The sequence below is a fragment of the Cherax quadricarinatus genome, chromosome 57 (assembly GCF_038502225.1).
Source record: "Cherax quadricarinatus isolate ZL_2023a chromosome 57, ASM3850222v1, whole genome shotgun sequence".
NCBI classification, from domain to species: domain Eukaryota; kingdom Metazoa; phylum Arthropoda; class Malacostraca; order Decapoda; family Parastacidae; genus Cherax; species Cherax quadricarinatus.
This window is the reverse complement of record NC_091348.1, coordinates 11,129,056-11,145,949: the sequence shown is the minus strand read 5'-3', so window position 1 is coordinate 11,145,949 and position 16,894 is coordinate 11,129,056. Positions and strand designations below refer to the sequence as shown.

At 38.0% G+C, this 16,894-nt stretch overlaps 1 protein-coding gene across 3 annotated transcripts in view; it reads left to right on the top strand.

Annotated features, from left to right (window-relative positions):
* LOC128693388 (uncharacterized) overlaps positions 1 to 11,460 on the top strand; it is an 831,955-nt gene extending 820,495 nt beyond the window's left edge. For all 3 annotated transcript variants that reach the window (XM_070097363.1, XM_070097364.1, XM_070097362.1), the window contains 2 exons: positions 9,546 to 9,661; positions 10,016 to 11,460. In XM_070097363.1, the coding sequence (XP_069953464.1) occupies positions 9,546 to 9,661; positions 10,016 to 10,060 (161 nt within the window). In that variant the 3' untranslated portion in view covers positions 10,061 to 11,460. The remainder of the gene's footprint in view (positions 1 to 9,545; positions 9,662 to 10,015) is intronic.
* The last annotated feature ends 5,434 nt before the right edge of the window (positions 11,461 to 16,894 follow it).

Genomic DNA, 16,894 nt, shown 5'->3' with positions numbered 1-16,894 from the left:
TCACCCATCACGTAGTGTAACACACACATCACGTAGTGTAACACCCATCACGTAGTGTATCACCCACTACATAGTGTAACACCCATCACGTAGTGTAACGCCCATCACGTTGTGTATCACCCATCACGTAGTGTATCACCCATCACGTAGTGTATCACCCATCACGTAGTGTAACACCCATCACGTAGTATAATACCCATCACGTAGTGCATCACCCGTCACGTAGTGCATCACCCGTCACGTAGTGTATCACCCATCACGTAGTGTATCACCCATCACGTAGTGTATCACCCATCACGTAGTGTAGCACCCATCACGTAGTGTAACACCCATCACGTAGTGTATCACCCATCACGTAGTGTAACACCCATCACGTAGTGTATCACCCATCACGTAGTGTAACACCCATCACGTAGTGTAACACACATCACGTAGTGTAACACACATCACGTAGTGTAACACCCATCACGTAGTGTAACACACATCACGTAGTGTAACACACATCACGTAGTGTAACACACATCACGTAGTGTAACACCCATCGCGCAGTGTAACACACATCACGTAGTGTAACACACATCACGTAGTGTAACACCCATCGCGCAGTGTAACACACATCACGTAGTGTAACACACATCACGTAGTGTAACACACATCACGTAGTGTAACACACATCACGTAGTGTAACACACATCACGTAGTGACAGTAGCTCCCATACACAGGAATATAATGATAGTAACCTCATACAGGCGGGTATACTGAGGGTTACCCACACATACACAGAGGTATAAATTCCCCCACACTGAGAGTCAACAGGAAGGCAGGTGATGCTGAGATATAAGTCAGGGGAAATTTAAACTTCTGCATTAAAAATTATATAAAGAGAGGCTGCAGTTTCTTGTAGAACCTGGGAAGGTAATGCTGAATGTGACATAGAGATCAAAGACACAATACCCTGAATGGATCAATACACAAATAACCACACACAGGAGAGAGGAGCTAACGACGACGTCTCGGTCTGACTTGGACCATTTACAAAGTCACACTGACATACTGACCATCTCATCTACATAGTGATCATGGTAAATTTCTTTGGGGAGATATTGCTTAGGCATCTGGATACGATGTTAGATTGGAACAATCTGAGAGGAAATCTGGAGACTAGAAACTATGGAAATAGCCCACGATTGTTTTGTTAAACAATTTTTGACTGCGCCAAGCAGAAGAAATAACCTGCTTGACCTGGTTCTAACAAAGAAAGATTCTCTGATATATAACAATTTTGAAGTTAATGGAGATATATTGGAGAGAACGGTCACGCGTCACTTAATTTCAATATATCACAAAATCAAAGCACAAAACAGGGCACAATACCGTGACTGGAACAATAGACAAATAAACCGCGCCATCTATGTTGGTCAAGAGATTATCTAAGTAACAAAAACTAGAGTGACCTTACTCGGGATTACTAAGAGGAGAGCTGACGTACGGTGGAGGTGCTGCCAGTATATATTTCCCAGAGCATCCTGCACACTGCCACAACAATATATATTCCTAACAGAGAAACTACATCAAATATAAATGAATCTATATCGATGAACAATAGATTAAAACATCTTTTTGGTATAAAGAGAGATAGTTACTAGCGAATCAAGAGGTGAGTGCCGTCTTACTGAACAAAATATTCAATTTAAGTGAGAAGTCAAAAATTAATAAGTTAATCTAAAAAAGATTATGAGTTTAAGATTGCGAGGAAGTCAAACATCATGCCAAAATGGTTTTTTTTTCAAGTATATGTGAACGAGAGCAGGAAAAAGATAGTCAACTTAAATATAATTCAAGTTAGCTCACAGATAGTGACAAAGAAATGTGTATCATTTTTAACATTATTTTCTTTTGTTTTTTACACAAAAGAACAGGGAAGAAACCCCAGATAACAATAATTTTACCTGTTAAAGTCATTAATGACATGGAACTCAAACAAATGTGTGTAAACCAAATACAACACCTGCCCTGACGAGTTGTTTTCAAAGGTCCTAAAGGTATATGAGGAGGAACTTGTAAACCATCAGCTACGCCCTTCAACAGATCACTACAAATGGATATCATCCAAGTGGAAAGTGGTAAATGTGGCAGCCATTTATCAAGCAGGAGATAGGACGTTAGCCTCAAATTACAGACCAATCATCCTGATTTCAATTCCACCTTTAAAATATAAATTGACCAATGAATCTCAGCACGATTTTACGAAGATTCGTTCATGGCCTACGAATTTACGTAAGATATGTGAAGCATTAGACCAACACAAAGAATACATTATTACTGTACATAGATTTCAGTAAGGCATTTGACTGAGTACCACTCAGATGACAGTAGCGGCACACGGAATTAATGGAGAAACTATCTTTAGTGGCAACTTCTAGAACAGCAGTGGTGCAAGAAAGGTATAAAATACCGACAATATGAAAGTTAAGACACATGTGCAACATCTGGATATCTTTATTGATATCCAGATATCCAGATGTTGCACATGTGTCTTAACTTTCATTTTCTAGAACAGCAGTTATAATGACAACCTCTAGACCAATAGTTCTAGTGACAACTTCCAGAGTAACAGTTCTAGTGACAACTTCTAGAGCAACAGTTCAAGTGACAACTTCCAGAGTAACAGTTCTAGCGACTTCTAGAGCAACAGTTCTAGTGTCATGCGGGGGTTCGAACATGAATTAGGTAAAATTACACACTTCGGACAGCTGGTAACTTATTATTATGGGCACTAAGAGAGGAACCGCCAAGCCTGACCTGCCGTCTCTGCTACCCTATGCTGAGCTACCTCCTATCATGCCCAGAGAGCGAGCGACATTTAAACATGCTTGGTCAGCAGAATGACTCAATAACGGTCAGTGATCATGTAAGGAGAGACGGTGAATCAGTAACAGTTGGTATGAGTCCCTATGACACTGGTAACTGATACTGCTGGTAACTGATACTACTGAGAGCTCAGCGACACTAACGTATGGCATCCCAACATACAGCCAATACAAACTAGAGATGGCAGGTATACAGCTTGGGACTGGTTGTATACAATGTCAAAGTACATAACAACTGAATATTATAATATACATAAGGATATTATCAGAATGGAAGTGAACGTAATGGAACTTATTGTAATGCATTACAAGGTATGACAATTCATAGAAGGAATAGTGATAAAAAAATTGATCGATTGATTTGTATTCATGTGATCTACGGATTCTGAGGAAGGATATGTACGAAGCAAGAAGTGTTTAGCAGAAAAGACAGACTTGGTGCACTCAAATCTAGACTGTTTTACTGAGACTAGTGACAACTTCTAGAACAACAGTTCTAGTGACAACTTCTAGAGTAACAGTTCTAGTGACAACTTCTAGAGTAACAGTTCTAGTGACAACTTCTAGAGTAGCAGTTCTAGTGACAACTTCTAGAGTAACAGTTCTAGTGACAACTTCTAGAGTAACAGTTCTAGTGACAACTTCTAGAGCAACAGTTCTAGTGACAACTTCTAGAGCAACAGTTCTAGTGACAACTTCTAGAGTAACAGTTCTAGTGACAGCTTCTAGAGTAACATTTCTAGTGACAACTTCTAGAGCAACAGTTCTAGTGACAACTTCTAGAGCAACAGTTCTAGTGACAACTTCTAGAGCAACAGTTCTAGTGACAACTTCTAGAGCAACAGTTCTAGTGACAACTTCTAGAGCAACAGTTCTAGTGACAACTTCTAGAGCAACAGTTCTAGTGACAACTTCTAGAGCAACAGTTCTAGTGACAACTTCTAGAGTAACAGTTCTAGTGACAACTTCTAGAGCAACAGTTCTAGTGACAACTTCTAGAGTAACAGTTCTAGTGACAACTTCTAGAGTAACAGTTCTATTGACAACTTCTAGAGTAACAGTTCTAGTGACAACTTCTAGAGTAACAGTTCTAGTGACAACTTCTAGAGTAACAGTTCTAGTGACAACTTCTAGAGTAACAGTTCTAGTGACAACTTCTAGAGTAACAGTTCTAGTGACAACTTCTAGAGTAACAGTTCTAGTGACAACTTCTAGAGTAACAGTTCTAGTGACAACTTCTAGAGCAACAGTTCTAGTGACAACTTCTAGAGTAACAGTTCTAGTGACAACTTCTAGAGTAACAGTTCTAGTGACAACTTCTAGAGCAACAGTTCTAGTGACAACTTCTAGAGTAACATTTCTAGTGACAACTTCTAGAGTAACATTTCTAGTGACAACTTCTAGAGCAACAGTTCTTGTGACAACTTCTAGAGTAACAGCTCTAGTGACAACTTCTAGAGTAACAGTTCTAGTGACAACTTCTAGAGTAATAGTTCTAGTGACAACTTCTAGAGTAACAGTTCTAGTGACAACTTCTAGAGTAACAGTTCTAGTGACAACTTCTAGAGTAACAGTTCTAGTGACAACTTCTAGAGTAATAGTTCTAGTGACAACTTCTAGAGTAACAGCTCTAGTGACAACTTCTAGAGTAACAACTCTAGTGACAACTTCTAGAGTAACAGCTCTAGTGACAACTTCTAGAGTAACAGCTCTAGTGACAACTTCTAGAGCAACAGTTCTAGTGACAACTTCTAGAGTAACAGCTCTAGTGACAACTTCTAGAGCAACAGTTCTAGTGACAACTTCTAGAGTAACAGCTCTAGTGACAACTTCTAGAGCAACAGCTCTAGTGACAACTTCTAGAGTAACAGTTCTAGTAACTACCTCTAGAACAATAGTTCTAGTAGTCACTTCTAGAACAACAGGTCAGGCTGTTAAACATGTGAACAAATATGTTCATCGTGATGGAACTTTAGTGTTTGTGGTAAAATAACTGTTAGTATAAGTCACTGTTATTACCTCAGACGGGGAGACAACACATGCACGTAGTTGTTTTATTATTATGATGACAGAACAAGATACTGTCATATTGCTTCATTTATGTAAAGACTTTCATTTACATTTTTTTCCTTGATACAACTCTGCTTGTGGTATTATGCAGGATGTCAGTGTGTATGTCATGGACTTCAATATATGAAGATAAAACACATTGTGTGTTGAAGGGCTTAGCTATTATCTTATATGATGTGAGCTTAAGCTTTTTTACGAAGTTGAGCTGCAAGCCAGCTGAAGGCATCAGTCAGGTGTACAAGTGATCCACTGAGCTGGTCACAATATAACTAAGAGCAGCGTCACGAGAGGTTCCTATGACTCCTGACAAAGATAATACCACCATTATTCACCGTGTATGACAGTGTCTATCACTGACCAGCTGTGATGGGTATCAGTATTATATAGTCGTTGTTTCCTCACACAAAGATGAATTGTGGTTTCTCCCTCGAGAGGAAATGATCTATTCTGGGTCTTGAGCGATTCAGAAACTTCGAACTAAGTTTGGTGTCTTATGGAAGTTATTACAAAAACTTATTTTCCAGAGTGAAGACTTCTGGGAAGGAAGTGATGGTCATAGCCAAGAAATGCTGAAGACAAAAACACACGTAAACATAGCAAGATCTTGTCAAACACTTCATAAAGATCAACAGCGGTCGCAACGTAGCCTGATAAAATAGTTCATGTGTTGTTGATTCTCCTTTCATGAACACTTTCATGTGCTGACACACACATCATCAGAGGAAGATGTGTGTAAGCGCATCAAAGAGCTTAGATTTTATTTCCTATTTTCACTGTGGTATTTTTTTCATACTTGCAATCACGCGTTTTATTGTGATTTCTTCCATATATATATATATATATATATATATATTTATTATCACACCGGCCGATTCCCACCAAGGCAGGGTGGCCCGAAAAAGAAAAACTTTCACCATCATTCACTCCATCACTGTCTTGCCAGAAGGGTGCTTTACACTACAGTTTTTAAACTGCAACATTAACACCCCTCCTTCAGAGTGCAGGCACTGTACTTCCCATCTCCAGGACTCAAGTCCGGCCTGCCGGTTTCCCTGAATCCCTTCATAAATGTTACTTTGCTCACACTCCAACAGCACGTCAAGTATTAAAAACCATTTGTCTCCATTCACTCCTATCAAACACGCTCACGCATGCCTGCTGGAAGTCCAAGCCCCTCGCACACAAAACCTCCTTTACCCCCTCCCTCCAACCCTTCCTAGGCCGACCCCTACCCCGCCTTCCTTCCACTACAGACTGATACACTCTTGAAGTCATTCTGTTTCGCTCCATTCTCTCTACATGTCCGAACCACCTCAACAACCCTTCCTCAGCCCTCTGGACAACAGTTTTGGTAATCCCGCACCTCCTCCTAACTTCCAAACTACGAATTCTCTGCATTATATTCACACCACACATTGCCCTCAGACATGACATCTCCACTGCCTCCAGCCTTCTCCTCGCTGCAACATTCATCACCCACGCTTCACACCCATATAAGAGCGTTGGTAAAACTATACTCTCATACATTCCCCTCTTTGCCTCCAAGGACAAAGTTCTTTGTCTCCACAGACTCCTAAGTGCACCACTCACTCTTTTTCCCTCATCAATTCTATGATTCACCTCATCTTTCATAGACCCATCCGCTGACACGTCCACTCCCAAATATCTGAATACGTTCACCTCCTCCATACTCTCTCCCTCCAATCTGATATTCAATCTTTCATCACCTAATCTTTTTGTTATCCTCATAACCTTACTCTTTCCTGTATTCACCTTTAATTTTCTTCTTTTGCACACCCTACCAAATTCATCCACCAATCTCTGCAACTTCTCTTCAGAATCTCCCAAGAGCACAGTGTCATCAGCAAAGAGCAGCTGTGACAACTCCCACTTTGTGTGTGATTCTTTATCTTTTAACTCCACGCCTCTTGCCAAGACCCTCGCATTTACTTCTCTTACAACCCCATCTATAAATATATTAAACAACCACGGTGACATCACACATCCTTGTCTAAGGCCTACTTTTACTGGGAAAAAATTTCCCTCTTTCCTACATACTCTAATTTGAGCCTCACTATCCTCGTAAAAACTCTTCACTGCTTTCAGTAACCTACCTCCTACACCATACACTTGCAACATCTGCCACATTGCCCCCCTATCCACCCTGTCATACGCCTTTTCCAAATCCATAAATGCCACAAAGACCTCTTTAGCCTTATCTAAATACTGTTCACTTATATGTTTCACTGTAAACACCTGGTCCACACACCCCCTACCTTTCCTAAAGCCTCCTTGTTCATCTGCTATCCTATTCTCCGTCTTACTCTTAATTCTTTCAATTATAACTCTACCATACACTTTACCAGGTACACTCAACAGACTTATCCCCCTATAATTTTTGCACTCTCTTTTATCCCCTTTGCCTTTATACAAAGGAACTATGCATGCTCTCTGCCAATCCCTAGGTACCTTACCCTCTTCCATACATTTATTAAATAATTGCACCAACCACTCCAAAACTATATCCCCACCTGCTTTTAACATTTCTATCTTTATCCCATCAATCCCGGCTGCCTTACCCCCTTTCATTTTACCTACTGCCTCATGAACTTCCCCCACACTCACAACTGGCTCTTCCTCACTCCTACAAGATGTTATTCCTCCTTGCCCTATACACGAAATCACAGCTTCCCTATCTTCATCAACATTTAACAATTCCTCAAAATATTCCTTCCATCTTCCCAATACCTCTAACTCTCCATTTAATAACTCTCCTCTCCTATTTTTAACTGACAAATCCATTTGTTCTCTAGGCTTTCTTAACTTGTTAATCTCACTCCAAAACTTTTTCTTATTTTCAACAAAATTTGTTGATAACATCTCACCCACTCTCTCATTTGCTCTCTTTTTACATTGCTTCACCACTCTCTTAACTTCTCTCTTTTTCTCCATATACTCTTCCCTCCTTGCATCACTTCTACTTTGTAAAAACTTCTCATATGCTAACTTTTTCTCCCTTACTACTCTCTTTACATCATCATTCCACCAATCGCTCCTCTTCCCTCCTGCACCCACTTTCCTGTAACCACAAACTTCTGCTGAACACTCTAACACTACATTTTTAAACCTACCCCATACCTCTTCGACCCCATTGCCTATGCTCTCATTACCCCATCTATCCTCCAATAGCTGTTTATATCTTACCCTAACTGCCTCCTCTTTTAGTTTATAAACCTTCACCTCTCTCTTCCCTGATGCTTCTATTCTCCTTGTATCCCATCTACCTTTTACTCTCAGTGTAGCTACAACTAGAAAGTGATCTGATATATCTGTGGCCCCTCTATAAACATGTACATCCTGAAGTCTACTCAACAGTCTTTTATCTACCAATACATAATCTAACAAACTACTGTCATTTCGCCCTACATCATATCGTGTATACTTATTTATCCTCTTTTTCTTAAAATATGTATTACCTATAACTAAACCCCTTTCTATACAAAGTTCAATCAAAGGGCTCCCATTATCATTTACACCTGGCACCCCAAACTTACCTACCACACCCTCTCTAAAAGTTTCTCCTACTTTAGCATTCAAGTCCCCTACCACAATTACTCTCTCACTTGGTTCAAAGGCTCCTATACATTCACTTAACATCTCCCAAAATCTCTCTCTCTCCTCTGCATTCCTCTCTTCTCCAGGTGCATACACGCTTATTATGACCCACTTCTCGCATCCAACCTTTACTTTAATCCACATAATTCTTGAATTTACACATTCATATTCTCTTTTCTCCTTCCATAACTGATCATTTAACATTACTGCTACCCCTTCCTTTGCTCTAACTCTCTCAGATACTCCAGATTTAATCCCATTTATTTCCCCCCACTGAATCTCTCCTACCCCCTTCAGCTTTGTTTCGCTTAGGGCCAGGACATCCAACTTCTTTTCATTCATAACATCAGCAATCATCTGTTTCTTGTCATCCGCACTACATCCACGCACATTTAAGCAACCCAGTTTTATAAAGTTTTTCTTCTTCTATATATATATCTATCTATATATATATATATATATATATATATATATATATATATATATATATATATATATATATATATATATATATATATATATATACATAAACACTGATCTCTGGCTGAAGGAGACTCGAACCTACGAACCTTGGAACAAGGTACGCAGTGCCTTACCAATCTACCCACATTGGACCAATACCTTGGACTCCAACTTGCACTAGACTTTGATCCAAGGCAGCCAGCTTTCAAAGAGAAGGCTTACAGCTTTTCATCTCATCCCCTGCATGTATCAGCCTTACTAGAGATTTGAACAATGCAAGGAATTCGCAAGAGCAGGCGAAATATACACAAACACTGATCTCTGGCTGAAGGAGACTCGGACTCCAAGGTATTGGTCCAGTGTGGGTAGAATGGTATAGCACTGCGTACCTTGTTCCAAGGTTCGTAGGTTCGAGTCTCCTTCAGCCAGAGATCAGTGTTTGTGTATATTTCGCCTGCTCTTGCAGGCGAAAGTACCACAATCACCACCATCACCACTTTCATTATCACTAGTTCTCTCTCCAACAGTATACTGTGTTGGTGGATCAGGGGAGGAGAGAAGGGGCGACACCCCCTGGCAGGAGACTTCCACCACCCCCCTTGTTGCCCTTACCACCCCTCTCACTCCACCACCCGACACACAGGTAAGTAACTCATTCCACCACGCCAAGATGATGTGTCACCGACAAATCCACAGGTGGAAGTTGGTCATGCCTATAGGTTAGACAAGCGCAGAATTCCCTACCTCAAAATATAAGGATTCTATCCTTGCCTGACTTGTAGGCATGACCTACCTCCACCTGCGGAGAGAAGCATCGTTGTGCCAACCTAAATAATAGAATGACGAGACTTGTAGATGGCGTAGTAGGTAAATTTGGAATATCCGAGGGGTGAATTATGTATAGAAAGGTGTGTGTGTGTAAGTTAGAGAGAGTTGCTGCCTTAACGGCCCTTATACAGACCACTGACCATACTAACTATGCTTGTATCCTGCACAGGTGTCACCACGAAGGCAAAACACCTGCTCTAGCGACGCTGTATAACACCTGACAGCTTGTCCCACAAGCAGGCTGGAACACCAGAGAGCTTGTCCCACACGCCGGCTGGAACACCAGAGAGCTTGTCCCACACGCCGGCTGGAACACCAGAGAGCTTGTCCCGCATGTTAGCCAGAACACCTGCAATGAATGAAAACCCTGAAGCACGTGTTGGGTTGATGACTGATGTCTGGCAACAGTTTTCTTAATATATATTATGATTCCTGAACAATGTTTATGGTTCCTGGGCAATGTTTATGGTTCCTGGGCAATGTTTATGGTTCCTAAACAATGTTTATGGTTCCTGGACAATGTTTATGGTTCATGAACATTGTTTATGGTTCCTGAACAATGTTTATGGTTCCTGAACAATGTTTATGGTTCGTGACCAATGTTTATGATTCCTGGACAGTGTTTATGGTTCCTGAACAATGTTTATGGTTCATGAACATTGTTTATGATTCCCGAACAATGTTTATGGTTCCTGGGCAATGTTTATGGTTCCTGGGCAATGTTTATGGTTCCTAAACAATGTTTATGGTTCCTGGACAATGTTTATGGTTCATGAACATTGTTTATGGTTCCTGAACAATGTTTATGGTTCCTGAACAATGTTTATGGTTCGTGACCAATGTTTATGATTCCTGGACAGTGTTTATGGTTCCTGAACAATGTTTATGGTTCATGAACATTGTTTATGATTCCCGAACAATGTTTATGATTCCTGAACAATGTTTATGGTTCCTAAACAATGTTTATGGTTCCTGAACAATGTTTATGGTTCTTAAACAATGTTTATGGTTCCTGGACAATGTATATGGTTCCTGTACAATATGTGTGGTTCATGAACAATGTTTATGGTTCGTGAACAATTTCATGGTTCCTGGACAATGCTTATACTTCGTGAACAATGTTTATGGTTGGATCAAGAACAATATTTATGGTTCCCGGACAATATTTATGGTTTCTGAACAATGTTCATGGTTCCTGGACATTGTTTATGGTTCCTGGACAATGTTTAGGGGCCGGAACAATGTTTTTGGGTCCAGGAAAATGTTTTTGAACCCGGGACAATGTTTATGGACCCTGGACAATGTTTATTGCCCCAAGACAATGTTTACGGGCCTAAGACAATGTTTATGGATCTAGAACAATGCTTATGGTCCAAGGACAATATGGTTCCAGGACAATGTTTATGACCCAAGACAATGTTTATGAACCCAGGACAAGGTGTATGGTCCCAGGACAATGTTTATGGACCAATACAGTGTTTATGGACCCGGGACAATGTTTTTGGTCCCAGGACAATGTTTATGTCCCTGAATAATGTTTATCTGCTGGTGTTGATGTGTGTTTTTTTCTATAATTTATATTGTTTTCTAATAAACATTGTATATACGTTTTTACCTTGACTATTTTTCTCATGGTAACAAAACTATTTGTTTCTCGGATAGTTATTTGTAACTACCAATTATTAGTTAACTACTACCACTGTTACAACTACTACCACTGTTACAACTACTACCACTGTTACAACTACTACCACTGTTACAACTACTACCACTGTTACAACTACTACCACTGTTACAACTACTACCACTGTAACAACTACTACCACTGTAACAACTACTACCAGTGTAACAACTACTACCACTGTTACAACTACTACCACTGTAACAACAATTACCACTGTAACAACTACTAACACTGTTACAACTACTACCACTGTAACAACTACTACCACTGTTACAACTACTACCACTGTAACAACTACTGCCACTGTAACAACTACTACCACTGTTACAACTACTACCACTGTAACAACTACTACCACTGTTACAACTACTACCACTGTAACAACTACTACCACTGTTACAACTACTACCACTGTTACAACTACTACCACTGTAACAACTACTACCACTGTAACAACTACTACCACTGTTACAACTACTGCTACTATCACAACTACTACCACTGTAACAACTACTACCACTGTTACAACTACTACCACTGTAAGAACTACTACCACTGTAAGAACTACCACCACTGTAAGAACTACCACCACTGTAAGAACTACCACCACTGTAAGAACTACCACCACTGTAAGAACTACCACCACTGTAAGAACTACCACCACTGTAAGAACTACCACCACTGTAAGAACTACCACCACTGTAAGAACTACCACCACTGTAAGAACTACCACCACTGTTACAACTACTACCACTGTTACAACTACTAGCACTGTAACAACTACTACTACTGTTACAACTACATCCACTGTAACAACTACTACCACTGTAACAACTACTACCACTGTTACAACTACTACCACTGTTACAACTACTACCACTATTACAACTACTACCACTATTACAACTACTACCACTATTACAACTGCTGCCACTATTACAACTACTACCACTATTAACATTGCAACCACTGTTACAACTACTACCACTATTACAACTGCTACCACTATTATAACTACTACCACTATTACAACTGCTACTACTATTATAACTACTACCACTATTACAACTGCTACCACTATTATAACTACTAACACTATTAAAATTGCTACCACTGTTACAACTACTACCACTATTGCAACTGCTACCACTATTATAACTACTACCACTATTACAACTGCTACCACTATTACAACTACTACCACTATTAAAATTGCTACCACTGTTACAACTACTACCACTATTACAACTACTACCACTATTACAACTGCTACCACTATTATAACTACTACCACTATTACAACTGCTACCACTATTACAACTACTACCACAATTAAACTGCTACCACTATTACAACTATTACCACTATTAAAATTGTTACCACTATTACAACTACAACCACTATTACAACTGCTACCACTATTATAACTGCTACCACTATTAAAATTGCTACCACTATTAAAACTGCTACCACTATTACAACTACTACCACTATTACAACTGCTACCACTATTACAACTACTACCACTATTAAAATTGCTACCACTATTACAACTACTACCACTATTAAAACTACTACCACTATTACAATTACTACCACTATTACAACAACTACCACTATTACAACTTCTACCACAATTAAACTGCTACCACTATTACAACTATTACCACTATTAAAATTGTTACCACTATTACAACTACTACCACTATTACAACTGCTACCACTATTATAACTGCTACCACTATTAAAATTGCTACCACTATTAAAACTGCTACCACTATTACAACTACTACCACTATTACAACTGCTACCACTATTACAACTACTACCACTATTAAAATTGCTACCCCTATTACAACTACTACCACTATTAAAACTACTACCACGATTACAATTACTACCACTATTACAACTACTACCACTATTACAACTACTACCACTATTACAACTTCTACCACTATTACAACTACTACCACTATTAAAATTGCTACCACTATTAAAACTACTACCACTATTACAACTGCTACCACTATTACCACTGCTACCACTATTAAAATTGCTACCAGTATTACAACTAGTACCACTGTTAAAATTGTTACCACTATTAAAACTACAACCACTATTAAAATTGCTACCACTATTACAACTACTACCACTATTAAAACTACTACCACTATTACAACTACTACCACTATTACTATTACTACCACTATTATAACTACTACCACTATTAAAATTGCTACCACTATTAAAACTACTACCACTATTGCAACTACTACCACTATTACCACTGCTACCACTATTAAAATTGCTACCACTATTACAACTAGTATCAATATTAAAATCGTTTCCACTATTAAAACTACTACCACTATTAAAATTGCTACCACTATTACAACTACTACCACTATTAAAACTACTACCACTATTACAACTACTATCACTATTACAACTTCTACCACTATTACAACTGCTACCACTATTAAAACTACTACCACTATTACAACTACTACAACTATTACAACTTCTACCACTATTAAAAATGCTACCACTATTACAACTACTAACACTATTACAACTACTACCACTATTAAAATTGCTACCGCTATTACAACTACTACCACTATTAAAACTACTACCACTATTACAACCACTTCCACTATTAAAACTACTACCACTATTACAACTACTACCACTATTACAACTACTACCACTATTAAAATTGCTACCACTATTAAAACTACTACCACTATTACAACTACTACCACTATTACAACTACTACCACTATTACAACTACTACCACTATTACAACTACTACCACTATTACAACTACTACCACTATTAAAACTGCTACCACTATTAAAACTACTACCACTATAACAACTACTACCACTATTAAAATTGCTACCACTATTAAAACTACTACCACTATTAAAACTATCACTATTACAACTACTACCACTATTACAACTACTACCACTATTAAAACTACTACCACTATTAAAACTACTACCACTATTACAACTACTACCACTATTAAAATTGCTACCACTATTAAAACTACTACCACTATTACAACTACGACAACTATTAAAACTACTACCACTATTACAGCTACTGCCACTGTTACATCTACTACCACTATAACAACTACTACCACTATTACAACTACTACCACTATTAAAACTACTGCCACTATTAAAACTACTACCACTATTAAAACTACTACCACTATTACAACTACTACCACTATTAAAATTGCTGCTACTATTACAACTACTACCACTATTACAACTACTACCACTATTACAACTACTACCACTATTAAAACTACTACCACTATTAAAACTACTACCACAATTACAACCACTACCACTATTACAACTGCTACCAATATTAAAATTGCTACCATTATTAAAACTGCTACCACTATTACAACTACTACCACTATTAAAACTACTGCCACTATTAAAACTACTACCACTATTAAAACTACTACCACTATTACAACTACTACCACTATTAAAATTGCTGCTACTATTACAACTACTACCACTATTACAACTACTACCACTATTACAACTACTACCACTATTAAAACTACTGCCACTATTAAAACTACTACCACAATTACAACTACTACCACTATTACAACTGCTACCTCTATTAAAATTGCTATCACTATTAAAACTACTACCACTATTACAACTACTACCACTTTTAAAATTGCTATCACTATTAAAACTACTACCACTATTACAACTACTACCACTATTACAACTATTACCACTATTACAACTACTACCACTTTTAAAATTGCTACCACTATTACAACTACTACCACTATTACAACTACTACCACTATTACAACTACTACCACTATTACAACTACTACCACTATTACAACTACTACCACTATTACAACTACTACCACTATTACAACTACTACCACTGTTACAACTACTACCACTATTACAACTACTACCACTATTATTACTACTACCACTATTACAACTACTACCACTATTACAACTACTACCACCATTACAACTACTACCACTATTACAACTACTACCACTATTACTACTACTACCACTATTACAACTACTACCACTATTACAACTACTGCCACTATTAAAATTGCTACAACTATTACAACTACTACCACTATTACAACTACAACCACTATTAAAAGTACTATCACTATTAAAATTGTTACCATTATTAAAACTACTACCACTATTACAACTACTACCACTATTAAAACTACTACCACTATTACAACTACTACCACTATTACAACTACTACCACTATTACAACTGCTACCACTATTACAGCTACTACCAGTATTAAAACTAATACCACTATTACAACTACTACCACTATTACAGCTACTGCCACTATTACAACTACTACCACTATTACAACTACTGCCACTATTAAAACTACTACCACTATTACAACTACTACCACTATTACAACTACTACCACTATTAAAATTGCTACCACTGTTAAAACTACTACCACTATTAAAACTACTACCACTATTACAACTACTACCACTATTACAACTACTGCCACTATTAAAACTACTACCACTATTACAACTAATACCACTATTACAACTACTACCACTATTAAAATTGCTACCACTGTTAAAACTACTACCACTATTAAAACTACTACCACTATTACAACTACTACCACTGTTACAACTACTACCACTATTACTACTACTACCACTATTACAACTACTACCACTGTTACAACTACTACCACTATTAAAATTTTTACCACTATTAAAACTACTACCACTATTAAAATTACTACCACTATTACAACTACTACCACTATTACAACTACTACCACTATTACAGCTACTACCACTATTAAAACTACTACAACTATTACAACTACTACCACTATTACAACTACTACCACTATTACAACTACTACCACTATTACAACTACTGCCACTATTAAAACTACTACCACTATTACAACTACTACCACTATTACAACTACTACCACTATTAAAATTGCTACCACTATTAAAACTACTACCACTATTAAAACCACTACCACTATTACAACTACTACCACTACTAAAACTACTACCACTATTACAACTACTACCACTATTACAACTGCTACCACTATTATAACTGGTACCACTATTAAAATTGCTACCACTATTAAAACTGCTACCACTATTACAACTACTACCACTATTACAACTGCTACAACTATTACAACTACTACCACTATTAAAATTGCTACCCCTATTACAACTACTACCACTATTAAAACTACTACCACTATTACAATTACTACCACTATTACAACTACTACCACTATTACA